We start from the raw sequence: 27,207 nt of genomic DNA, 5'->3' as shown, positions 1-27,207 counted from the left end.
ATTGTTTTTTTGTACTTTTTATATTTTACATTTATATTTATTATTGAAACTTGCACCAAGGGAGTGGCACTCCAATTTCGTTGTACTCTGTACAATGACAATAAAGGCTATTCTATTCTATTCTAGTCAGAATTCTGACTTTTTTCTCAGATTTTTTTCCAGTGGCCCTAATCCTCTTCCGTAGTAAAGTAACAGCTCTGTTCTGTAAAATATATGTGAAACTGTCAAAGACGTGTTTTGGTTTGTGTGCAGCTAAGTAAATGAAAGTCGTAAGAGTCCTGTGCTCTTCTGTGAATGTTTCCTCTCTAGTTACAGTAACAGAATCTTCTTTCTTTCCAATAAAAACCTGCTTGTATTTCATGCTCCACAAAAACCTGCATACACAGCTTTTACAACCTCGACCCTGTCGTCACTGATCTATACAAAGTAATCCACCAAGGTCCCACTTGAATTTTTAGAATAGAAAAGAAGTAAAAATCAAGTCAAAAGCAGACATTCATTCATGGTTTCACCATAATTGGAAAACATTCCAGACCGAATTGAAATTGTTTTGTTTGAAAGCTGTTTTTTAAACAATATTTAATACTTTGCAACTTGAGTTGGTTTGTGTGCAGCCTGACTGATTGTTGGTAGGCACAGAACTATGAAACAGAACATAATAAACAGTCTTCACCAGTCACAATAGTGGAGCTGGTACAGTTTTTACTTTGTGTTTGTGTGTCCTGTATATTATCCGACCCAGGAATACTGAGTACTTATATAGCCAGCGATGATCTTGCTATGAAATTGCACCAGCCATGACACCCTTCAATATACTGATTGATGACAACTCGAGTCATTACAACATTATTACGTGAATTCCTGCTCCAGATGCGTGTCTCCATGAACATAACAACACCAGCTATGCTGTTGTGGCTGGTAAAAATTTACTAACGACCTCTGACTACTCATGGATGTGAACTTCAGGATGCTGACAGGTATTACAGTTATATGGATGCTTCAGGCAGAGATCCCAGTTTGTGTTTTTGGAGTTGGGCTTCCAGTGTTTCTTCATTTTTTAAAAATTGGGTCATTTAAAAAAAAAAGAAATCATAAACATACCTCAAATGTTGTCCTCTGGATGGCTTGTAAATGCTTCAGGTGCAGCAGACAAACACAGACAAAAAACTTGGTGAATAAGGATCAGCATCTTCGAATTATGTGTTTTAAAGGTACGCTACAGAATCTGATGGCAAAAGAACAAAGATGTATGACACATGAGTGCTTCTGCCATGTGTCTCTCAATATAATCCTTAAAAAACCTCTAAATATAGCTGTGATTTTCAGTGTATGCCTGTATGTTTCCCCAGTGCTGCATAATAAATCAGACCCACTTCCTCTATAAACTCATAATACTAGTGTCTGTAAGTCTTCTCTGCAACTCTGTGTATCCTCACTATCTGACAGCGCTGCGCTTTAAAACGCTCATGATGAGACATTCATCAAGGCTGGAGGAATATTGTTACAAAACAATAAAACAGTGTTTTTATTGATTTTTCTGTCACTTTCAGTTTGTCGTTATGAGAAACAGTAACCACTGAAAACAAAGCCAACACATGTCACTGACAGAAAAAAGGCAGTAATGTATTATGCAGAAGATTTAAGAACTAAAGTGCAGATGCTTCCAAAACCAGTATATTGAGTCGTTTTCATTTTTATTTCAGTTAATTTTAAAGTGCAACAATTAGAAAAAAGCTACTTCAATTTGCTGCCATTAAAGTTCTCATGTCAGCTTTTGAAGCTGCAGCACTCGATATGAAGTTTTGAGAATCATGGGGAAACGTGCCACAGCTCTGTGCATTTAAGCCAGCGGTCCCCAACCTTTGTTGCACCACGGACCGGTGTAATGTCAGACAATATTTTCACGGACCGGCCTTTAAGGTGCCGGTCCGTGAAACAAAATAAAATAATACGACCTCGACCAAAACTGTGGTATTTTGTAAATATAATAATAAACACGAATTCACTGTGTAATTGTGTAACTTTATTAGCAGCGTCCTCCTGAAATGCACCAACAACATTGAGAGTAACATCCTCCTCTCTGCCCCTTAATGCTCTCTGGTCGCTATGGTTACGCGTAAATAGTTCTTTCAAAATAAGACGCACAACTACAACACGGGAAAAGACCCAGGGAAACCCAGTTAACGATAAAAACCCTGAAACCATAAATTTCACACCCGAGCCTCAACTCTCACGGCCCAGAGCCAAACGACTCACGGACCGGTACCGGCTTCCCCATTGAATGTATTCGATGCATCGTGGGAAGCCCCCAGCAGCCTAAGCTTATTGGAGCATAACTAAAGGAGGGTCCAGGATCACCTGATCAAAATCCCAAGTCCAACACTGGAAGGTGGTTCCACAGAAGAGGCGTCTGAAGGTTCTGCCTCCCATTCTACTTTTGAATACCAGAGGAACCACAAGAATCCAGCAGCTTCTGAGTGAATTGTGGTATCATGGTGATATGGTACTATGAGACCTTTAAAATAAGATGGGGCCTGATTATTCAAGCCCTTGCATGTGAGATGAAGGATTTTAAATGGAATTGAATGTAACAGTGAGCCAATGAAGAGAAACCAAGTCGGGAGAAATATGCTCTCTTTCTCTTGCATGTTTTCTGTCTTATTACTTTAGACTCGTGATTTTTGGATTGGGGCACCAGGGGGCATCAAATCATTTGTTCATCATTGTTAACCATCCCTTTCACATAATAATACTTAAGTCTCTTATGCACAGTCCTTTGCTTTGGATGGTTCAGCCTGGGTATTTAAACTCATCTACCTTCATGTTCTCTACGCCTTGCACACTTTCTGCTCCTCACATTTTCAAAACAGGCTTGTTCCTTTCGTTGTTGTTGTTTTTCCATCACTGTGTGCCTTTAAACATCAAACCAATTCCAGCCTAAATGGAGGGAACATGATGCATATAAGACAATCCTACTGGGTATCCGTCATCAAGGCGTATCACATACAAAGGGATGAAAGAAGGAAAAACATAATTATTAGACTCCTCTTTGACCTCATCTATCAACCAGACCAATCAGAGTCACTCCCACCTTAAACCCATGTGTCGCTCCTGCCCCACACCCCACCACACTCATACATGTCCTGCACAAGCCTCACATACTTCTGCCGCTCCTGACTTCCTCATGCAGTACCACAGTTTTTCTCTTAGCAGCCCCTCACAGACTTCCTGTAGATGCACAAAGACATTGTCTTGAACACTACTTTTTCTTCTGACACACTTTGAGTACCGGTATCACGATGTGGGTGTGTGTATGTGTGCGTATATCATATTAAAGTAACAACAATCCGTCAAAGGCTATTACAATGTTAATGTCATTACAATGACATTAATGATGTCATTAATGCACTAGTATTATCTCATCTAGAGTACTGTTTGATCATTTGGTCAGCAGCTAATAAGACAGATCTGAACAGACTTCAGTTAGTCCAAAATAGGGCGGCCAGATTGGTGTTAAGGTTAATATTATACAGATATTGATAAAATGCACGATAAACTTTCTTGGCTTTCTGTACAAGCTAAATTATACTATGGTTTACTTGTATTTTTAAAGAAAGCAATACTGGCAAACACACCACACTTTTTTATGCTCAGTTGCAGCATCCAGATGAAATACATAATCATGCTACACGATTCTCAACTAACCACAATTTAGTAACTCCTTGAGTTACTAAATTGTAACTTTTTGAAAAACTCTGTTATATTTAGAGCATCTTTTCAGTGGAATAAGTTGCCTTATGCAATTAGAGAAGTGGCTTCTATTCATAATTTTAAAAATCACCTAAAAGCCTATTTAGGCAGTTTTTAATTTATTTGTAAATATTGTGAGAGGGTAATGTCACTTGTAATGGAAATTGTGTATTTTGTTTGAGATGGTTTTTTATAATTTTTAATATTTACATGCTTATATTTTCAGAATTGTAAAACCTTATTGTGGATGTAAGAGCCAAATTATGTGGACATTTTGCATCCAACTCATTGTGTAACATTTTATTCGGTGGTATTTGATGGTTTGGGCCCCAGGAAGACTAGCATCGATGCCCCGGCTAGCTTCTCAGTTTTCTGATAGTTCAGTGGAATCCTAGTTGTACAAATATTAGGTAGTTTAAAAAGTCCAAAAAGGTTGTACATTTACTTCAGATGAAATTCAGTTTATAATTTAGGGTTCTGTCTAGTTCCTGGTAGACTGTTTCACAGTTTCAATCTAGTACTTTAAGAGAAACAGAAATTATGTTATTCTATTAAATGAACACTATAGGCAGGACAGGGCTGATAACGTTTTCCATCTACCTCTAGCATTAGCTTTGTTATTAGCCATTGCCACTAGCTGCTGTCTTATTCATGGCATGGAGTCGATCCTGTTCTGCACACCCATTCATTTTGTTTTAAGACTCCTCGCTGTACCTTTGGCTGAAGACAAATCTATATAAATCTTGCTGGATGTGTGGAGAATGAATTCGGCGCTGATCAGACACCTACATGACGGTGCTTCATGAGGAATAAGAATCTACTGAAAGTGTGTCAAACTATCCCATAGCTCTGTATATCCACACACCGCCTTACTGCAGACACACATTCTAATTCACATTACTGTAGTTCTTTGGTTCTGATGTTTTTAATGTTCATAAAACTGATAAAATATGACAGAGCTCAGGTAAAACTATTGCTGACTGACTGTTTGAGGGTTTTGACTTATCTTACAGTTTAATCCTAAGGAATATCAGATGGAAGCTTGAATGTATCTGCTGAAATTGAATTAATTAGAGGAAGTGAGTTCTCTGCAGTTTTGGTGTCCTTAGGTGCATTTGACTACAAGGTGATGATTAAGACGTTGTGGTGAAGCACTTGGATAAAACTAAAGTGTGAGAGTCGAAGCATACAAGAACATACATTTTCTGCTCTTGTTTTCCTAGAAGGAAATGAATGAAATCTTCTTCTCACTGTTCAACTTCATTTATTTAATAAATATTTGTTTTTTTATGTCTTTGTCTTAAAACAGGCATTCTGAGGTCCGTTCACCATCCTCCAATAGTGGGTCATTTTTTCCTGTAATAGAAATCTGTTTGACAGCATTTCACCATCCATCACACCCAGTCTTGTTCAAGGTAAGCAGCACCATAGGTACCACTTCATTATTCTGATATTTGTAATAATCTAATGAGGCAATACTTTAAAATTCAACCCTTGTTATGCCAGTTTTTGTTTAGCTTTGGGTATATATTAAAATAAAAATACTTAAACAGTGTGTTGGTTGCTTTCAGAGTTAGAGGTCATGTGTGTGCTCTGTATATTGATTGGTCTGGGTCATGTTTACCTTTGCCACATATAAGCATTAGCATTATGGGATAGGATAAAATACCAGTATGGAAATATACTGTATTGGTCCTGTGTCAATATTTTATTGATCGACTGCTTTAGGACTCCTTGTGCTTGCCCTAATAATATGAATGAATGTAAAGTGAAAGGAAGCACACTATATTGGTAAAGAAAAGGAGTATAAAATATTATGAAGATACACAGTATCACTACACAGCAGTTTTTCAGCGCTTTTTATATTTGAGGACAAACATCCATCCTTTTTCTGCCTCTTATCCGGGTTCGGGTCGCGGGAGTAGCAGCCTGAGCAGAGAAGGCCAGAAGGCCAAACTCCTCACCGCATCTCTAAGAGAGGCCAGCCACTCTCTGCTCTGCTGCCTGGTCTTTACTCTGGATAATCACGTTTTGTAGGGGGGTAAAATCCAATTTCAGTTACGCCCTCAAGTCTTTTTGAGTATGATGCTACAAGCTTGACATCCCTTTTTTGGGCAGTTTCTCCTGTTCTCCTTTATGGATCCTCTTAAGCACTTTAATTTTGGACGGGGAGCACACAGCTATCTCCGTATCTCTTCAGAGATGTTCAATCAGGTTCAAGTCTGGGCTCTGGCTCGCCCACTCAAGGATATTCACAGAGTGGTCCTGAGGGCACTCCTTTGTTATCTTGGCTGTGTGCTTAGGGCAGAAATGGTTTCAGCATCGTTCCGCAGATCTGTGTCCTGAAACATTCCCGTACTGGAGGTCTACAAACAGTTCCTCATACTTCATCACTTGGTTTGAACTCTGACATGCTCTGTCAACTCTGGGACCTTATATAGAAAGATGCCTTTCCGAATCATGTCCAACCAACTGGATTTGTCACAGGCGAAACATCTGACAGGTGATCAGCGGAGACAGGATGGACCTGAGCTCAATTTTGAGTGTCATGGCAAAGGCTGGAAATGCTTATGTACGTGTTATATTTTTGTTTTTATTTTTAATGCGTTTGCAACAATTTTAAGCAATTAAAAACAAACTTATGGAGTTTTGTGTGAAATGAATTGATTCCATTTGGAATGAGGAGTAACAAAATGTAATTAGTGGGTTTATGTGTTTTTCTGTAATGTTACCAGCAGAATGATGGAGGGATTATAAAGCACAGAAGGGAATAAACTGGGTGACAGACCCATGTAGCATGAGAGTCACTCCTACTGAACAGGTGTCTCCATGTTACAAAAGAAAACAGCACCAGGGAAGAAAACCTCAGCTTTGTTGTTTCATCCATTTTTAAGTTTGTATGTTTTTCTTGTTATTACACTCGAGCAATTTGTCCCATCTCGGATGTGAGTGATGTAGCTGTGGACATTAAACTAATGTCATCACTGTCCATTCATTATTCACTGTTTCGGTGTAGTCACAGCTGTCTGCAACAATGTCCACATAGCAGACACCTGTAAAAAACACAAACTTGCTTGTCTGACTTCTCAGCATCTTCTCATGGCACGGCTCATATCACACTAATGGGAATGCTCCACCAGTTGTCCACAAACGAACATTCAATTGTCATTCTTTTACATGACAGCGTGGCTGGGAGAAATTGGTTTGCAACACCTCCGTCACTCATTTATCCATTCATCATCACCGTGATTTTCCCGGGCTGTCAGTGTGTGCGCCTCTGAAAAGGCCTGATGTCATGAGGAAAGGGTCTGCTGTTGAATTTTATGTCACTATCATCCCACAGCTGCCATCAACAATGCTCCCAGAAAACATTAATTGTGCAAACACCCAGAGGATGTAGGCTCCTGGGTGGAGACGTTCATCCTCTCAGGCTGCTAAGAATTTAGACTGACAGGAAAAACTCGTGGTAATCATTGTGCTGGATATTCTTTTTTTGCATTGAATTGTACCATTGCATAACAAAGGTGATACATCTAGCGGTGAGAAGTGACACTAAATTACTGTTAGTGTAATTTATGGGCACTGAAATTCTGCAATTTCTGCATTTTTAGGGAATAATTGACAGTTTCCTTTATGGTTGTAGTGACAGACACACAACCCTACAATGAGTTGTTGCGTTTCCTCAATGGTGTTCTCAGCATTGCAAGCTTGCTCTACTATTTAATTTTGCACAGTACAGGAGATTTCTGCATTTCTACGCTCTTTTCTTTTGATATGTATTCATCTGTCTTTCCCGTGCTGTACAGAAAATTACAGTGGACCGCCCCAAACACAACTTTAGCTACCTTGTGAATTGGTTGTTATATCGTTCTCATCTTAAGAAATGTTAGTATTTACTCCTCGTTGTGCTTTTCTTGTTTGCGTGCACTGAATCTGACATCGAGTTGTCGTTCTGGCATGTGTCAGTTTTTCAGCACGTGTCACAGATATTTATCGTAATTACACTAGTTTGAACACACTCCCTAAATAATCATACGTTGAACAGTTGCAAAGTCTGTTTCAATGCAAAGCATTTTTGTTTAGAGGGAAGAGTGAATGGTAGATGTTCACTTTCATACATAAATAAATAAAGACAAGAAGTTGTGGTGTTTTTAGAGCAAAATCAGCCACTGGAGTGTCTTTGAAGTTTTTCATGAATGTCTTTGTTAAAGTTGAGTTGAATGATACAAAACCAACTGACTGTTTATGTGATCATACGTGAAAACGCTGAGCTACAGTAACACAGTAACCTTTCTTTATGTGTCTGTCTTCTCCTTCTCATGCTTAAAGTGAAATTACAAGTCAGACACTCAAAAGACACCAGTGTATCTTACCTATTATATCCAATATTAGGGTTTGAGAAAGCATGTTTTTTGATTGATTTATATATGTTACTGTTGGGCTTTATGGGCTCCCTTACAGGAATCCCTGCTGCTCGTTGAATAGGAGGGTTAGCTTTCCTATACCCCAGAAAACCTGTTCTAATTCTGCTCAATATGCTACGTACCATTCATTTGAACATGTTTCTCTGCCATTGCTATAACAAGCCAGCCCAGCTAAGACGAGCCTATTTTATCCCCAATTCAATCTCCAAAGATTCAGAACAAGCACAGCAAAAATCATTACGAGGGTGGTTTTGTGTAACCCTGTACGTGGTGGAGGGAAAATCTCAGAACTACACCATTATTCTCCTTAAATATTAAAATTCACTTTGTGTGTCAGAAGCTATATCCGCATGTGTTTCTGTAAGTTACACAGTTACAGTGAGCTGTTGAGACCATCATGTATTTGGGCCTCAGCTAGTTGAATGACATCATTTGAAATTTTGGGTGGAAATGAGTGTAGATTATATACACTTGTCAGTTATGTATTTAAAAAATGTTAATCTCGGTAGTGTTCTATAACTGTTGCTCTCAAAATATCCTTTGAAATCCAGTGCAGAAGAGACAAAAAGCAGCATAGACGTGTTAAAAGTTATCAAAACATAAAGTATAAATGGTGAACTCGTGTTCCTCACTGTTTTCGTTTCCTTCCCTGAGGACAGAAGGAGGAACCGAGGGAGGAGGAGGACGATGGCTACCGATGGAGTTTCTCCCCAAGCTCTGCTGTGGCTCAGCCTGAGCGGTTTGAGCTCCCTGGTGTCACCCCTAAACCCCGATGATCCCAATGTGTGCAGCCACTGGGAGAGGTACGTTTCCCCAGTTCAGTCTCTTCAATATTCAAAATGATATTTAACAAAAGAAATACTGCAGTGAACTAATGGACTGCCGCCACAAATCAAAGCTGAGGGTTTGCCAATAATCAAATGCAAAAGGGAAAAGGTTTACTCCTGGGGACATATCGAGGCTGTAAATTCAAAGAGATGGTAATGTGACTGCTTGAGTGGTCCCAGCACTCAGCAGTATGTTGGGTAAAAACACAATGCTGTTTCTGATGAGAGCTACGGAGAGTGCAGGTGCTGTGATCGATAATGTCTCTGTGTAATCAGTAGGAATTGTGCAAATGGATATTACTGCTGATGATTATTACAGCTTTGACTTCTCGCTAAAGGTTAGACTCAGTTCAGTAACCTTTGTTCAACACAATGAAAACACAGAGTGAGCTCGCTGCCAGCTACGGAGGGTAAGGAAGATGAGTTTCTTGATAACAACCTGAGCGGTTGTGAACTTTAAGGAGAGTAAATGTTTTTTCCCCAGATGACTCAATGGCTATTAAAAGTTTTTCATATTTAAAAATCAGATTTATTCTAACCGTTGTATTTATAATGAGATCAGTGCTTGACATCCTAATAACCTGCTTTTGGATATCATTGACTAGTTGAGGAAAGAAAAAGGTTTCTATTGTGAAGTTGGACTTACATTTATGTTATATTTGATGTTTGCAGTTAATACAAAAACGTATTTTAATATATTACATTTAATATTCGTGTATTCGATAATGACACAAGTTTATCCAGAATTAGAAATTCATCCTGTCAAGCTGTTTTTTCCCTGTTCCTCTAGTTATGCAGTGACTGTGCAGGAGTCTTATGCCCATCCATTTGACCAGGTTTACTACACCCGATGCACCGACATCCTCAACTGGTTCAAATGCACGAGACACAGGTATGCACAAAGCAACTCTCTTTGTTTGCAGTATTTTACTGTTTTAATTCCTTTAACATTTAATATTTTAGGGATTTTAAAAGAAGCTTTTTCATCTGCTAATTTTGTTCTGCCTGAAAAAATACAAAGAATTATTTCACTGTAAGACTACAAATGTGAAAGTAAAAATACTAGAAATGAAAGTTCCAAAGTTTTCTTTGGTCATTTTAGCCTTTTTGGCCAGGGTGAAGGGAGTATCTGCCATCAAACAAGAAGACAGCCGCATGTAGCTATGATGATGTTTGCTAGTTCACCTTACATGCATTAATGTAATAACGTGGTTAGCCTACTCAACGTAAATTACACACGAACAACATGAAGCTACTCACGCAGAGAAGAACGGCTGCTGCTGCATCATCATCCTCATCATTTCTGCTACACTGGCAGGGCTAGGGGCCAGGACTCTATTCTTCGGGTTTTTGGGGGATGTTGCTCCGGGTCCGATAACTGGCAACCCACCCGACGTGCACGGTGTGAGGTCTCGCAGCAAGCTATCAAATACGGCGCATTTCTCGGCTTTTAAAAAAAACGCTATGCGTCGCCAGTGTTTCATCGGATTCTTGGTGTTACCTCCTTTGACAGTATCACAGTATCAGCTTAAAGCACTTGTTGCTGCTGAGTTTGCATATTTTGCTGTGAAGTACAGCCAGACTTTTGACCGCTTCGCCTTGGACATTTTTAATCTGTAGCTCTGCTCTAACAGAACGTACGTACCTGGCCCCGCCTACTATCCTCGGAAACGTAAAATGATTGGCTAGAAGTGTATCACAGCTCAGGAAAAAAAAGCACCGAAATAAAGCACCGAAATGTGCGCTGCTTTTCGGTCTGGTTACTACCGTTTATGTCAGAACCGGTGCCATCATGGCACCGGACACCGGTACCCATCCCTACTTAACAATCTTAAAAATAACTTTTAATCAGATTCTTTTGATCAGGAATAACAATGCTGGACTAAACTAAACAAAACTAAACTCATCGTATTAGCTGTAGCTGATGTTAAGTCAAAGCTCAGGATTCTGATATCACCAACAAATTGCATTATGGGACAATTGTCTGAGTTGTAAACATGGACTATACAGAGACAGATGTTGCTTCTGGGTCTAAAACTCGTCAGAAGATGAATCACGATTGGAAGCAGCAGCAAAGAGCTGAGGAAGGTCACTGAGTCAATAATTCATGGCTTAGGTAGTAATTGTCTACCAATTGCTACCATACTGGTAGTGTTGGTCAAGAAACTTGACCACATTTACTTGAAAAAAGTAATCAGTAACTAATTACTGATTACTTCCCCAAAAAGTAATCCTGTTACTTTACTGATTACTTATTTTCAAAAGTAATTAATTACTTAGTTACTTTTTAAAAACACGATTTACAACCTGAAGAGGTGATAAAGCGATAGATCTTTCAGCCCAATTCTACTTTTTCTGCATAATCCATCATACAAAATGTAATCAAATGGAAAAGTCTCTTTTTAAAACTTGTTTTATTAGTTTTAATCTTTTAACTTTATGCATCAAGCAAAAATTTAATTATATGCAACATTCTCTGACTGGAAGAAATTAGTTTAACATTTAAACCTATTTTCTGCACATTCCAGCACATAAAATAAAATATTTTTTGTGTTTACACTCAGTCTTTCAAATAGATGCAAGTAAAACACAGCAGAAAATAAATAAAGTCAAAGACTCAGCGGTCCTGTTGCTCTATTTTCACCTGTAAAGCAGGAGTGGGGTAGGCGGAGGGTTACCCTGGTGCAGGTGTGCCGCGGTCAGTGGAAGAATCCGCGAGTTTCTCTGTGAGTTTCCCATTACGTCGTAGCTACTCGGTGCTTGTTGGAAGTTTAGGGGTTTTTTCGCTGTAAAAAGAAGTTTTCTTCCCACGCACAGCGGACACTAATGTTTTTGTCACTTTTTATGGAATCAAACTCAAAGTAAGGTCAGTACTTCCACGCTTTAAACGCTGCACGCTCATACTCTCTCTGCACTCGATATTGATCCATTGTTGATCTGCACACAGTAATGCAGCGTTCCTACGGGAAAGTAACGGTAATCTAATTACCGTTTTTGCAATAGTAATCCCTTACTTTACTCGTTACTTGAAAAAAGTAATTGGATTACAGTAACGCGTTACATCTCTGCTGGTAAGTAATAATAGTAACACATTCAAGTGTTTTATTTACATTCAACAGGATTTATGCTATGTTACACACCTTAGATGTGACGGTTATCTTTGCTGTAGCAACACGACAGCACAGTCAGAATCAAAGAGAGACTTTATATGTTTTCTAAAAAAAGGGTTTAAACTGACAGACTGACACAATCAGCTACAGAGTAACATTTCAGTGAGATATATGAACTTATCTGAAATATCTGGTATTATGTGAAAAATCTGCCAAGTGTGGTCACCATAAACCGTGAGATCAGTATCTCCAAAAATAAAGTGAACGTAGTTTGGCTCGTTTAAATGGCACTCCTCGTTTGCTTTAGCTATGTTCAACGGCCACTACAGCTGGAAACAACTTAAATTGAAAATATGATATTTAGTTTTTCACTGAAATAAAATACAGCAACACTGCATTACTTAAACTTCTCATGTACATTTCTAACATTTTAAGTCATTGGTCAATACCTCATTACTTTATGGCTTTATATATAAAACACATTTTAGATATGAGTAGATATCACATCTACTTATATATACAGTATATAGTCATAGTCTCTTGATGCTGAGAGCAGCTCGGTTGCTGACAAACAGAGTTTGCATTGCACGGTCAGTAAGAAATGCATTCCTGCCCGTGCACTGCTGGCTCTGTTGTGCGGGCGCCGGGTCTATTGTGTAACTGACGCCACCAAAATTAACAGGAAGCTTGCATTAGAGCCTCTTATTTTGTGTTTTGTTTGGGTTTACGGCAATGCGTGAAATTACCAAAATTAGACAGAGGATAGCCTAACATAGGAAACGGACAAGAACACCTTGTAATCCACTTATTTCAACAAAGTAACTGTATTCTAATGATCACCCTTTTAAACGGTAACTGTAACACAATACAGTTACTCATATTATTGTAAATACGTAACGTCGGTACATGTATTCTGTTACTTCCCAACATTCTGATGAGCAACTGTTGGCATATCAGCTTCGATAATAATAATAACAATAATAATAATGGATTGCATTTATATAGCACTTTTCGGTGCCCTCAAAGTGCTTTACAATACCACTATTCATTCACTCTCACACACTGGTGGAGGCAGCTACAGTTGTAGCCACAGCTGCCCTGGGGCAGACTGACAGAAGCGAGGCTGCCATATCGCGCCATCGGCCCCTCTGGCCATCACCAGTAGGCGGAGTGTCTTGCCCAAGGACACAACGACCAGGACTGTCCAAGCCGGGGCTCGAACCGGCAACCTTCCGGTTACAAGACAAACTGCCAACTCTTGAGCCACGATCGCCCCATGATGACCACATCAAGCTTTGTAGCCACTAGTTTAGTTTATCTAAGAGCTGATTCGTTTAGCTTAAACTGAAATATTAGAAAACATCCTTGTCCTTGAACGAGTGGAGAAACTCCCCTAAACATTTAAGTGCTGCTCATCCTTTATAAGTGCAGTGACTACTGTGTTCTTAAGCGACCTTTGAGTGACAATGCTGAGTGATGACATGTTCAAAGGCTTGTTGTGGGATGTTCTGGTGAAAGTGCATTCACACGATCATTTTCTGTTGTTGTGAAAATAATTCACTGCAAGCTTACATTTTTTGTTTTATACATCAGTGTGGTCAGCGCCACACATCTTTTAACATTAATACCTTTACTGTGTTTATGTCACTTGCACAGGATCAGCTACAAGACCGCCTATAGGAGAGGTGTAAGGACCATGTACAGACGACGCTCTCAGTGTTGTCCAGGCTTCTATGAAAGTGGAGAACTGTGTGTTCGTAAGTCCTGCAGATTCCTTAACACCATTTTAGCCTTTGTGTCTTTTCTACAACCGGAGTAAATCACGTTACCTCAAACGGATTCAGTTCAATTCAGTTTTATTTTTACAATCAAATCACAACAACAGATGTTAATGAGTTTGTAAACTCATTACTACAAACCACATGACAATGTTCAGTCTGCTCACAGGGCAGATGTGCCTGGAGTGGGAGCAACAAAAGTAAATAGAGGAAGAAGTTGGTGAGTTCTTAACTATTGAAGAACACGGCGAATGTACGTTCATTAGACGGCTACATACAGTCCTTTGCACATCTACAGTCCCTATCCACATCGAGAATGTAAAGCATGCGAGGCATGCTTTTTAGCTCAAACTTGTAATGCAGACCTGTTAGTTGGTGAAGATCAAGGTTGGGTTACGTTCACACTGTAAACGAATTGCTCTGGAGTCCAGATAAAACTGTACCAAGACTATCCGGTTTGTTTGGTCTGGACCTAAGTGCAATTACTTTGTTCATAGCTACACAAATGAATCAAACCAAGGGTGAAAATGAACCACTTTGATATAAACAGACAAAATACTCCAGGTCTGTAAACAACCTAGCTCACACCTAGGGATGGGTATCGAAACCCGGTTCTTGTTGAGAACCGGTTCCCACTGTTTCAATTCCTTGGAAGTGTTTGCCATTTTTGCAAACGATTCCCTTATCGATTCCAGTCGCCCCGAATGACGTCACCACGTTGCGGAGCGTCATTTACCTGGCAGGAAACACGCCGACTAAGCGGCTCAAACGCTCAAAAGTTTGGTTATACTTTACGAGAACGGATGCAACAGGGCAACTTGCAATACTTGCAAAGTAGATATTTCATCTAAGGCAGGAAACACTACGAATATGCAAAAGCATTTGCTCACAAAACACGCGATGACCTTAAATGAATGTCGTGTTTTTAATTCCGCTCCGGACTCGTGAATCTCAACCCAGCAGCAGCAGTAACGTTTGCACGTCCTCTCCCGTTAATGCGGCAGGTAAATAATCAACTAACAGTGCATATTATGTTAGTGCGATCTGCCTTATTACAAACCTGCCATTACTGTGCATTTAGTGACCATGATGAGACAGAGTCTGGCTCAGATGCTGGCAGCTCTCGCTGCAGTCTGCCGGTAGCGTCTCCTTTCAGGCAGGATAGACGAATGTCACCGAGCAGAGACTCAGTTTGTGGTCAAAGGCTTGCACCCGTTTGCCACAGCAGATGACTTTCAGTAAGTGAATGTGTTTAATTGTAGGCAGGGACATTACTGGATATTCTTGTGTAATTGCTACAGAATAATTTATGGTATACTTTCTTATTGCTACAGAAGAATATTTATTTTATTATTTTACATTTACAATTTTTCCCCGGGGACCCTGTGACACCCGTTGAAGAGCCATAGGCTGGATCTCTTAAGACCTCACTGCTGGGTTTGTAAGGCCATGTTACTCCTAAATTTCTATCTTGTTCAAAGAGAAGATATAAAAGAAAGTTCTAAGCTAATCGACCTTAGTGTTCTCCTTTTTTAAAAAGAATCGATAAAGAATTGAATCATTAAACAGAATCGAAAATGGAATCGTGAAAATCTTATCAGTACCCATCCCTACTCAAAGTGTGCATTTTTGTGTTTAACAGACTAAGTCCGTCTACACTAGAAGAGTTTTATATAGATGCCACACCATTTACCTGTGACATGTCATGGTCCTGGGTCGGTGACCCAGTGTTTTGAGTTTTGTACATTTATTTTTGATCTCATCATGGTTCATGAATATTAGGGTTTTGGTTTCTGTTTTGCATTTCTAGAGCTCTAGTTCTCCTGGGTTTGTGATTTCTAGTTCTTAGGTTTAGTTCTGCCCTCGTGTTTATTCTCTTGTTCCCCAGTCAGTCATGTCTCATGTCCTTCCTATCCTTGTACTCGGCGTTCCCTCTGTTCAGTGTCTAGTCTGTGTCTGCCGCATGCTTCCTGTTTTATTTTGACAGTCCTGCTCCGTGTTCAGCCTCTGTTCCCCGTCTCGTCTGGGTAATTAGTACCAGCTGTGCCTCCCATTTCCTGATTACTCCGTCTTGTATTTCAGTCCTCTGTCATCCCCTGCTCTGCGTTGCATTATACCCTCTTTGTGCTGTGTCTCCTCCCTTCGCGTCCTGAGTATTCTTAGTTTCTAGGTTCCTGTTCTCCGGTTTTAGTCCTGCATTTGTGGTTTTGGTTTGTTTTTGTCACGTTTACTGCTATCAAGAGTTTCTCCAGCAATAAAGCTAAGTTAAATCTCTGTTTGTGAATCCGGCATTTTGGGTTCCATGGTCTACTGCGTCGATATGGACATGATGTATTTTTATTTATTATATTTTAATTAATTTTACTCCCCAAACGAATGCGCACAGTGGTAAAATGCAAACTTCATCCAGGACAGAAACAACTGCTAACATGCTAACACAAAGGTATTAAGCTAGCCAAGAACCCAGAGTGCCGTTAAAGCTGAGCATACTGACACTAAGTAACCGGGTAATAAAAGTGGTGATGAGCAGTCAGACTGCAGGCTCTGCTCATTTTTCTACAGTAGAGTCACTGTGGTGACGAGTTTACACTCTTTGTGTTGGTTTTCATCTTTGCTTTGTGCTGACGGCTTTGTGTTCATACCCAAATACTCCTAGAACGATCACACGGTTGTCCTAATAATTTGTGTTGGTGTGTGGGGCCTCTAGGTTTATATTGTTAATTGGTAATTATGAGACCGTGTGTTTCATATCATTTTACAGAGAAACATGATGTAAAAGCAATGTAATGGCTAGTATAATGAATTACTGTCTCCAGTGAATAACTAAGTCACATACTGCATTACTTTAAAGAAAAGCGTTCTGTGTAATACATGACCTTTAAAAACCCAATGAGAATTTATAAGAGAATCAACAACGAATCGAGTCGATAAGTGATATCGATATTGAAATCACAATCACTAGATTCGTATAAATTCCCATCAGTGATTATAGTCCACATAAATGACTGAACATGTGTCACATTTTTCCTGCTAGTTTCTTCTTAGACGCAAAATATAGATGCTATAAAAACCCAGCAAAAACACACTGTGGTTGATCAAAACCAAAAATGTTTGTTTGTTATCAGACAGCGCTTTCTCCTTAATATTCCAACCGCAAGAGAACATGTGTTATGCATAACGTGTCAGTGACAAACAAAACCATTTTCCTGTCATATGCATTGTTATTTTCAAACTTTTTCCACTTGATGCACGCACACAGTATGCAGGCTTGTTAAAATTGCAGTGTACCTTGTGGAACAGTCGTTCAATCTCAGTAGTTATCTTTTCACAGTTACCTATATCTGCTGTCAAAATGAAGATCAGTCGAGCTCTGTAACAAAGTCAATGTATTTCTACCCAAAGTGTGACCACAAGCAGCTGGAAGGAAACCTGGTAAAAGAAAAAAGAAAGACACTGAGCAAAATCTCAAACAAACTGCAAAATGTTTCTCTAGACATCAGGCAGCTCTGAAAACTGCAAATCGAAACTGTTTTCAGAGCTACGTTTGTTAGTTGTCTTTGGTCATTTGGGTGAATTCATCAGGTGAATCAAATAATTTTGCATTCAAGTTGAAGAGAACCTTCATTCAGTATGTGTGTAAAAGATTGGCCTTATCATCTAGCTGTGTTCCCCGCTTCATGGGAACAGTCCATTACACAATGATTTCTGTCTGAAGCTCAAACTTTGCCAGTCAAAGTAAATAACAGCTCTTCAATCAGTTAAAAACAAACAATTAAACTGAGCAGATGAAACAACAGATGTTGTTTTCAGATCTACATGTGCACGATTCTTTATTTAAGTGTGAATCCAGTCTCATTAAGCTTCTGCTCTTAATTGTTAAAGAAGAATCCCACAACATGCTCTCCTGGTTCTGTCACACATCTACTTATGTCATCACGTCTGACAGTTGTTCAGACAAAGAATCAACTGAAATCCTTCGTGTTTTTACATTTTTTCATGATTAAAATGCAATTAAAAGTGATCCTAAAAAGACTTTTATTGAATTGTGTTCACATGTTTTAATTAATAAGGGTAAAAAGTTGCAACCTCACAGTGTTGTAATCAGCAAAGCATAATCTCCACCGGGGTTTTTAAATGGCCTTGTTTCCATTTGCATGCAGTGTGGCACTACTATATACAGCTTTCTTTAGTTCAGTGTGAACAAGCAAAGGCCGCAGAATAACTGGGCCCTCAAAGGGGCATTAGAGTGCCATCGCTGTGTGAAAGTTTATAAATCCTGGATAACCATGGCAAAACAAAACTGCTTATTTGTTCTGGAATAAATAAAATATATAAACTAAATTTCTAATTTTACTCTTTTTCTCCACTAAAGCCATGCAGTATTCACCAGGATGAACAGAATGCAGTGACTTAATTTTGTGTACCTGTGGCCAACTGGTAAAGACAAAGCCAAGCTAAGTGGCAGAATTACTGTTAACAACAATGCGACCTAGATTTAAAGGGCCTGACAATGCTCCATAATTTATTAACTTTTAGTTGTAAGGAGGAGAGAGCAGTGTGAAGAACAGACTGGGAGCAAAGACAATGCTATGAAACAATTAATGTAATTTCCCCAGAAATAAAAACAAATATACAGTTAAGGTAGCACTGAATGAAAAGATTACATGACTAAAAGTAATAAAACTGGTTAAACAGTTCTCTAAAAGAAAAAGGGTGTGGCGCGAATAAGGCACGGCGGGACCACATATCGTTACTTGCTGCGGCTGCAGCTCACAGGCTGCCAGCCGCACTTGAACCACACCACAAGCACCACACCAACGTGTTTTAACACGGCGGGCGTGATTGCGGATGCCGTGCAGGTGCGTCCACACGGCACCGCAGACCACGCCCCACCACAAAGGGAAATTATTTAAAATTAATATATATGTAAGAATATAGCAGTCCCAAACACACAGAACAACACCAGTCCAGTTAGTACGTGAGCATTTACCACACAGTCCTACACTCTATCCAAGTCCAGTGGCTGGTCTGAAAACCATTTTCTCCTTGTTTCTATAACAGTGTAAACCAGCAGTCCCAACCCCCGGGCCTCGGACCGGTACCGGTCCGTGAGTCGTTTGGTACCAGGCTGCGAGAGTCGAGGCTCAGGTGTGAAATGTCTGGTTTTCAGGGTTTTTATCGGTTTTCAGCGTTATTTTGTTATCGTTGTTATCGTTTACTCGGTTTTCCTGGGTCTTTTCACGTGTGTTATGAATAAATCTTTTTTTTGGTACCGGTACTAGTTTTATTTTGTTGTATTTATCCGCAACACCTTAAAGGGCGGTCCGTGAAAATATTGTCGGGCATAAACCAGTCCGTGGTGCAAAAAAGGTTGGGGACCGCTGCTGTAAACCATAACCGAATAGCAATCCTTCCTCAACTTCTGTCAACTAGTGTCAAGCTTCCTTCTGCAGTTGAAAATTGAAATGAAAAAATGTTATGAGTGTCTAAACCGAAGGCAAGAGAGTGAAACTCAGGTGCACATTCTTTATTAAACCCACACACAGAACAACTTGGAGCTTATGATGGTACCAGGTATGGTGAGAGATCTCCAGTGTTGTATGGAAGAAGGTGGGTTTAGTCAGCTCCTGTGACTGACAGAGGTACAAACTGGAACAAGGAACAAAGACAGTAGTTTACAAAATAAGCCAAGAGACTGGTCTGTTTGTCACAAGGAGCAAGCTGATAAGCTGGTAAAGTCTGAGTGGCTGAGCTGACCTATTTTGTACTTCAACTGACTGGGGTGATTAGACAAGGTGATACAACCGGGGAGTGGAAAAGTCTTCAAACTAAAGAGCAGAGAACGTCTCTGACTTTGAGAATAAAAACACAGACACAGACCAGAGGCTGACTATGATAGAAAAATGCTGCAAAAGCACAGAAAACACAACAGAAGCTGAATAAATCACATTGAAAGTAGAAAAAAATTGGGTCAGTTTATCTGTTCGTCTGTCTTTTTGTTTCACTAGCTGGGCCCACGTCCTCATTATAAGTTTGACAGCGTTTTAGTAGGTAAGAGTCGATGCTTTGACATGAATTGAGCTGCGGTTTGGGGAAGGCCTCGAAGAGGACTGGCAGATCCCCGTGTACTAAATAGAAGTGAAGAAGTTGAAGAATGGAGAGGAAGGAGGGAGGGTGGGAAACGAGAATGATCAGCTTGCAGAACTGGGGGAACACATATAGATGACAGCCGGAAGGAGCGTGTTTGGAGGCGTGGTCCTGCTGCTGAAATTCCCGTACATAATCTCCAACAGCAGTCTAACTGTCGCTTCAACATATCATTTTCAAAGTTTGTGTGAGGGCAGATACCAATAATAGCTCGAGCTGATTTAATAAAATCAGGTGTTGTTCAAGTTCCCAGGTGAAAATCAGTAAAAACTCTGTTAACCATAATTTTTTATGGCACATCGACAAACTTCACAACAATATAATAATTCATCTTATCTTATCTCATCTCATCTCATCTCATCTCATCTCATCTCATCTCATCTCATCTCATCTCATCTTAGGCCTCGGGGGACATGAGTACCTAGGTTGGCTTGACCTTCATTGTTAGTGCTAAAGCTCAGAGTTGACTTGAAAAAATTAGAAACCATATCGACTAATATGTCATATGAAAGGGCACAGAAAGAGTTGTACAACACACTTTACATTTTTTAAATACAGAGTCACAGTGACACAAGAGCAGGCATCATGAAACATCGTGTTCCCCCTCTGAGGGGAACAGCGCTCTCTGAGTGCTCTTCACTCAGTTTGACTTTTCTTTCATCACAATGATCCCAAACACACTACCAGTGCAGTAAGAGCAAACATGGTGTGATCTTTTTGAGTTAACTTCAAGACTACAAGCCATTAATTAATGTATTGATCTTAAATAGTCTTTCTCCATGATTTTCCCAGCACCAGAAATAGACTATACCTGCTACGCATGTATTAAAGTTACTATTTAAAGAATGAAAAGCAGTGTGTAATCAAAACACTGTGAAGAATTCAATCATTCAGTCAGCAACAGTCAAAAGTCACATTTCTTTGACTTTGCAGAAATCAAGAGCCCATTATTTTCCAGTCCTCTGCAATTTTAAAGAGCGTTCAGCCTAATATGTTTTTAACTACGGCCGACTGTGTAGGGCAGAGGGCGGCAACCTGCGGCTCTTTAGTCCTTGTACTGCGGCTCCGCGTGGTTTGGGAAAATAAATTAGAAGTATTTAGCTGAAGTGTATTTTATTTATGTTAGTTCTTTTTTAACTTGTAGTTCTAAATTGGAAGATTATTGTGATATTGAAATATAAAAATAAAATTATATTCTATTATTTTTTCATCGCTCAAAATAAGCGTCACACTCGCGGAAGCCGGTGTACCCCGAAACGCCGTGCATTTATCGAGACTTTCACCCCAGGTAGGCCAGTTATGGATCTTCGGATGCACATTATGTCAGCAGCTCCACCGTGAACTATGTTAAAACAAACACGCTCACGCCTCACAGACGACAGCTTACAGTCCTGGTAAAGATGAAAGTGACTTCGTACAGCCCCGACTGCAGACGCTGTGCGCAGAGGTTCAGGAGCAGAAGTCCGTTGTAAACATATCACGGCAGACCCGACGATGTTTGCATGAACACGCTTTTCAGCATCTCTTTATTGACCACCACACACATTAACCAGGTAAAATACATATTTATGCAGAATTTTGCAAATATCTATTTTTCATCTTTTAGCAGCATAGAGCTTTTTTTTCAATTATTTTTTAAAAGTCAGGTGAAGGCTCCAAAAGCCCAAAGGCGATATGAGGGTGGCGGCTCACAGCAGTTTTTGTTTGCTACACGGATCATTTTAGTTCAGCTTTCCTTTTGTTATATTTCTTCGAGTTCAAAATGTGTTCATTACATAAATAAAATGTCATTTTCTCACTTCAAGGATTTCATAAGCAACACACCTTAGTTGTTCACACAAAGCATAAAGGTAAAAAACAATATGTACGGTGTTATCTTCATTTTAGATGTCAAAAAGTATTTGCGGCTCCCAGTGTTTTCTTTTGCGTGGAAACCGAGTCCAAATGGCTCTTTGGGTGTTAAAGGTTGCTGACCCTAGACTCTAGGGTCAGCCCAGTCACAGGGCAAAACCTGGAGAGGGAGCCTGTGGGTTCTGGTGGTGCAGAGCTCATTGTCTCAGGTTCATGTGGCTGGAGTAGCAGTGGGGACTTGGCAGGCTTTGGATTCTCTGGAGGCTTGGGATGCACAGGGTTCACAGTCTCATCAGGACCAGGATGACGACTACAACATCTGTTCTTGGGAGTTGGTGGAGCGGGAGCCAGAGTGGGCTCCTCATCCTCCAACCACTGGTTTGCCAGTGGTAAGTCAGCAAGGATCAGATTGAAGCAATGGGCAGCTAGTCCTCCAACATAAAGTACAAAAGGAAACTAACAACTACAAACTACTGAAACCTGAAACTCCTCTTTCTTGAGGATGTCTTTCAGATACTGTTCATCTATATATCTATATATATTTTTGGTGGCGCGTCTTCTTATGTGTTCGATTGTTCAGCTTCCTCAGTTTTGTTTAAGAAAACACTCCACACTATGTTAAGATTTGTCAAGTTTAAGCCCTTCACGAACCCTGTTGTTAGTGTAAATGTACTATTCTATGCCCATCACACTGCGTCTTTGACATTTTTAGCAGATTCAACTAAAGAAATGATGCAACAAAATAATTAGGTACATTTTAAAACAGGTTCTTCTTCTATGCAGCTGGTGTTCAGGGACCAGGTTCTTTTAAGTCATGAATTGTGGCTTAAGACTATTGTATAGTACAGAACATACATTACAAAAATGACTACTATGACATTAAAATTGGTACATATTAATTACACACAGTATTTGCAGTATACTTTGTTCTTTAGTAAATAAAACTGGTAACATGAAGACTGTTAACTGTTAACTGTTAACATTAGCAGCACAAGCAGTTTTACTGGCTTTTTGTTTTTTTTATTCATGTACCACAATTAAAAATGAGGTTTTCACCATTGATTGATGTTAATTGATACTTACTCATACAATGAAGAAGCAGCAGAGGAGTAGGCAGAGTATTTATTGCAGTGGAAATGCCCTTCTTCTAGATTTATTATTAATCTTCAGCTCACATGACCAGAGTGAGCTGAACTACTACTACTGCCTGCCTGTGTGCTTAAAAACTGCAAGAATGCAAAGCAGCATTTACACCTTCTTAGTAACCATCGAACTGTTTATAGAAGCGAGATCCTGAAAATGTACAATTACACGAATTTGTAACCCAGAACATTCAAAACATTCAAACACGTCCACAACAATGTGAACATTAACAAAAGAAAATTTCAGTGACCATGCTTTGTATTTTTCTGGACACCCGCATTTATTCGGTAAGAGAACCCAATTATCCACCCCAGATGGTAAACTCTATAGCACAGTGTTTTCTTTTCTTGTTGATGAAAAGCCGTGAAAGAGATTCCCTGAAGGGGAGGGGGACACAAAGACGAGAATATTGTGTGTCTTTTATTCAACATCTACATGTAAACAACTTTAGTCTCTCCTGCATGGCCTAGACAAATACCCTTTGACTCCATTGTGTGACACTACATCCTCCACCTTCCCACACACACACACACACACACACACACACACACACACACACACACAACGTTTTTCTCCCATTGGCTGTAGTGGGAATGCCGGAAGCTAATTCTTAGCTCTTAACTACAAAAACATGGCTGTCTGGTCTGCTAACGTTAACATCCTGGGACAGGTCTTTTGTTGTGTGATATACACAGCTTGAGCTAATTGAAAGAAGAAGAAGAAAGGGGAGCGTTTGATTTGAGTTGGGGGCTTTCCCTATGTTTCCTGGCTCTTTTGTTGGCTCTGTTTTTATGTCCAGTTGATCTCTCAGATAAACATGTGATTCTGTGCAGGAGAAGTTTACTTACAATACCTTTTTAGGTGAACTTATGGATGATTCTTTTCTTGCAGTGCTTTAAAAAAAATCAAATCTCTTTTTAAATCTCTGCCTGAGGCCATTGTATCTTTCTTTGGGGTCATTTCTCCCTGGCTTAGCCTGTTCTTCATTCTTGTTAGAACTTACTGTCCTGTCTTCCAGATGCTGAACGATTTTTACTTTGACCTTTGGCCCAGAGAAGCTTTAATCAAACCAAACACACTAATGAATGTTTATTTATACACACATACATACACATATATATGCACACACACACACACACCTCAAGCTGATGCCTCAAGATATGTCATAAGCAAAAGTGCACGCACATGAATGAGAGGCGGAAGGCGATTGTAGTTAACAGGGTATTGCCGACTATCCTGCTAATTGCCAACTTTACTTTTGTCATCATGTCATGTTTAGGATTAAAAATAAAAAAGATAAATTAATCAAATGAAATATTGATATTTTTGTATGGGAATTGATCCTGTAACATGAAATGCTGGTAATGAAAGTATCAATATTTCAGGATCGTGTTGCACATCATGGCACATCTGTCAGTGAGTGAGACCGTAGACAGCAGTGAGGAGGAGACTGCGAGTGTGTCGCAAAGACACATAAATTGGGGCGACTGTGGCTCAGGGGGTTGGGAATCGCATCTGTAACCGGAAGGTCGCCGGTTCGATCCCTGGGCTCTCTGTCCTGATCGTTGTGTCCTTGGGCAAGACACTTTACCCTACTTGCCTACTGGTCTCGGCCAGAGGGGCCGAGACCAGTAGGTGCGATATGGCATTCTCGCTTCTGTCAGTCTGCCCCAGGGCAGCTGTGGCTACACCTGTAGCTGCCTCCACCATTGTGTGGATGTGAGAGTGACTGAATAGTGGAATTGTAACGCGCTTTGGGTGCCTAGAAAAGCGCTATATAAATCCATTATTATTATAAATATGACTGACACCCGTAAACGAAGCAGCATTGGGCTGCAGTTTAAAGAAGAAACTCAAGTCAAATCAAGTCAAGTGGCTTTTACTGTCATTTCAACCATGTACAGTAGTACAGTGCAGAGTGAAATGAGACAGCATTCGTCTGAGACCCTGGTGCTACATATGATATATAACAGACAAACAGGACTGCTGAAAGTGCAATGTACAAAACAACTGAAGAACTGAAGAAACCTCGTGGATGAGAAGAGAAATGTCTTCACAAAGAAGTCCAGTAGCTTTTTTCCAAGCTCTTTAAACTACCATGAGCGCGATGACTGAGAAACTACAGAGACATACTCCTGTCTTGACCTAATCGTATGGTAATAATGTCATAGAAGTGGATAAAAAAAGGGTTCTTGGTATTTTCTGCATTGGAAACAAGTTATGAAGTCAAAGTTTTGAAGTCATTTAAAAAGAAGACAGAAGCAAAGCAGCCAAGGGCATTTAAATTGTGTCATCTGTGTTTTTCTTCTTTAATCTAAAAATAATTATTGAATTTTACCTCTTAACAGCTACTATGTCACCAGCAAATTACTTAGGGATTTGCATTTTAGCATTATGCTAAGACTGTCAGAAGTTTTAGTATCTTATGAGTGAAGTTACCATGAATTTAGGACTTGCAGAAGATTTCCTTTTGCAAGCCCTAATATTTAAAAATCCCATGTAAAGAGGTGACAAATCTACCCTATGTTTAATCAAACATTGCAAAAAAGGAACATTATATAATGCTGAGAACACCAGAGGAGAAAGATTAAAAGAGGTTTTTGTATTCAGGACAAAAACTGTTTCACTGGGATGTTGCAATCTGCTCTACTGACAGCTGTGCAGACAGATCAGGCAGTGGAGGATGATGTCAGGTGTGCCCTTACAGTTGGTCCCACTGCAACTCTGATGTTGTTCATACCTCTGCTCTCATTCTTCCTGCAGGAGCAGATTTAAGGGCACTAAAGACCACCTCTTCATGCTAAAACAATAGCAAGAATTGGGTAGCGATTAGCTAATTTGAAGTATATTAATCTTTCTGTACCCATGGTTGATGTAATCCTCCTTGTAGCCATTCCTGCTTCAGCCCACAGGATGAAAGGATTAGCCACCTCTTTAAAGATTTATCAGCTCTGCTTGAGGATTACAAGAGCATTCGCTTGTTCGCTATCTTATTAAAATTTGGAACATTTTATCTCTCTCGCCCTCAGAAAATATGATGGATAGCATAAAGATTGAAGCTAGAGGCTGATCATATACAGTGCCCACCGCAATATTTGCAAAACACAACTAGGCAAACAGGGCACTGTTTGATTTTAGATGTGTGATGTTGGGTTTTTTTAAACTATTAAAATCATTTTTTATCATGCACTTCTGTTGTCTTCTGTGACATTTCAGGACTTTTGATGTTGCTGAGCAGGTCAGTGTTTTCATGTTTCTTTGCATTATAGTGTTGATTTTGCACTTCTGACATTTTTGCTGACTGTGGTAGATTTATTTGAGTTTTCAGCTTAATGATGACCTCCAAATTCAACAATTTGAATCAACATCAGATATTGTGTCTGCTTCATTTGTCATGACTCTACTGAAAAGAGTAAATAATATCCTTTGCTATAATTCTTAAAAATTTCATGAATCATTTTTGGAACACTGCTGGCGCTAAGGTCTGCAATTTAATCACACACTTATCTGTTGATCTATGATCAACTGTTGTGGTGTACAGAGGCAGGACTATAAAAATTATATATAAATATCAGTGCTGTCAATAGATTTAAAAAAAAATTAACAAATTAATCGCACAATTTTCTGTAATTAATTGTGATTAATTGCAAGTACTTGACCAATAGCCTGGTTGCAATTACATTATTTCAACTTTATATTTAAGCTTGTAACTGACATTTATGCAACATAATGAGGTAAATGGAGAATAAACACAAAGAATGTTAAATGCTTAAATTCAAAGAGAAATCCAATAGTTTTCTTCAGTCTTTTAACACAGCTTCTCTCCTGTGAAATACAACTTTTTGAAAACCTATATACTAATAGGTAAGTATACACTCATATATAATATATATTAGTGCTGTCAAACAATGAAAATGTTTAAAGAGATTCATTACAGGGTTACTTCATTTTGCATGAGCAAACAGACTCGAGAAAAGAGGGAAAATATACGCACTTGTTTATTGAACATCTTGAACCTTCATGTAAACAAAAAACTCTGTGAACATTTATCCACTCTCTCTCTGTCACTCTTCGGGAGGCTTCAAGTCCTTGAGACGAGGAACCAAAGCGATGTAAAGCGCGTGTTCTCAACGATATTAACAGGTCTGCAGTTTGTTGCAATCCACTTGGCAATTGT

General features: G+C 39.5%; 1 protein-coding gene across 1 annotated transcript in view; it reads left to right on the top strand.

Annotated features, from left to right (window-relative positions):
• LOC102308276 (multiple epidermal growth factor-like domains protein 11) overlaps nt 1-27,207 on the top strand; it is a 106,921-nt gene that overhangs the window by 64,350 nt on the left and 15,364 nt on the right. The window contains exons 2-5 of the mRNA XM_005950214.2: nt 5,060-5,165; nt 8,834-8,977; nt 9,792-9,893; nt 13,768-13,868. Coding sequence (XP_005950276.2) covers nt 8,862-8,977; nt 9,792-9,893; nt 13,768-13,868 — 319 coding nt within the window. The 5' untranslated portion in view covers nt 5,060-5,165; nt 8,834-8,861. The remainder of the gene's footprint in view (nt 1-5,059; nt 5,166-8,833; nt 8,978-9,791; nt 9,894-13,767; nt 13,869-27,207) is intronic.

Source organism: Haplochromis burtoni, unplaced genomic scaffold, assembly GCF_018398535.1.
Source record: "Haplochromis burtoni strain Fernald_Lab_line unplaced genomic scaffold, NCSU_Asbu1 Contig_746, whole genome shotgun sequence".
NCBI classification, from domain to species: domain Eukaryota; kingdom Metazoa; phylum Chordata; class Actinopteri; order Cichliformes; family Cichlidae; genus Haplochromis; species Haplochromis burtoni.
The sequence above is the reverse complement of the archived record's forward strand: the minus strand, read 5'-3'. Positions and strand labels throughout refer to the sequence as shown.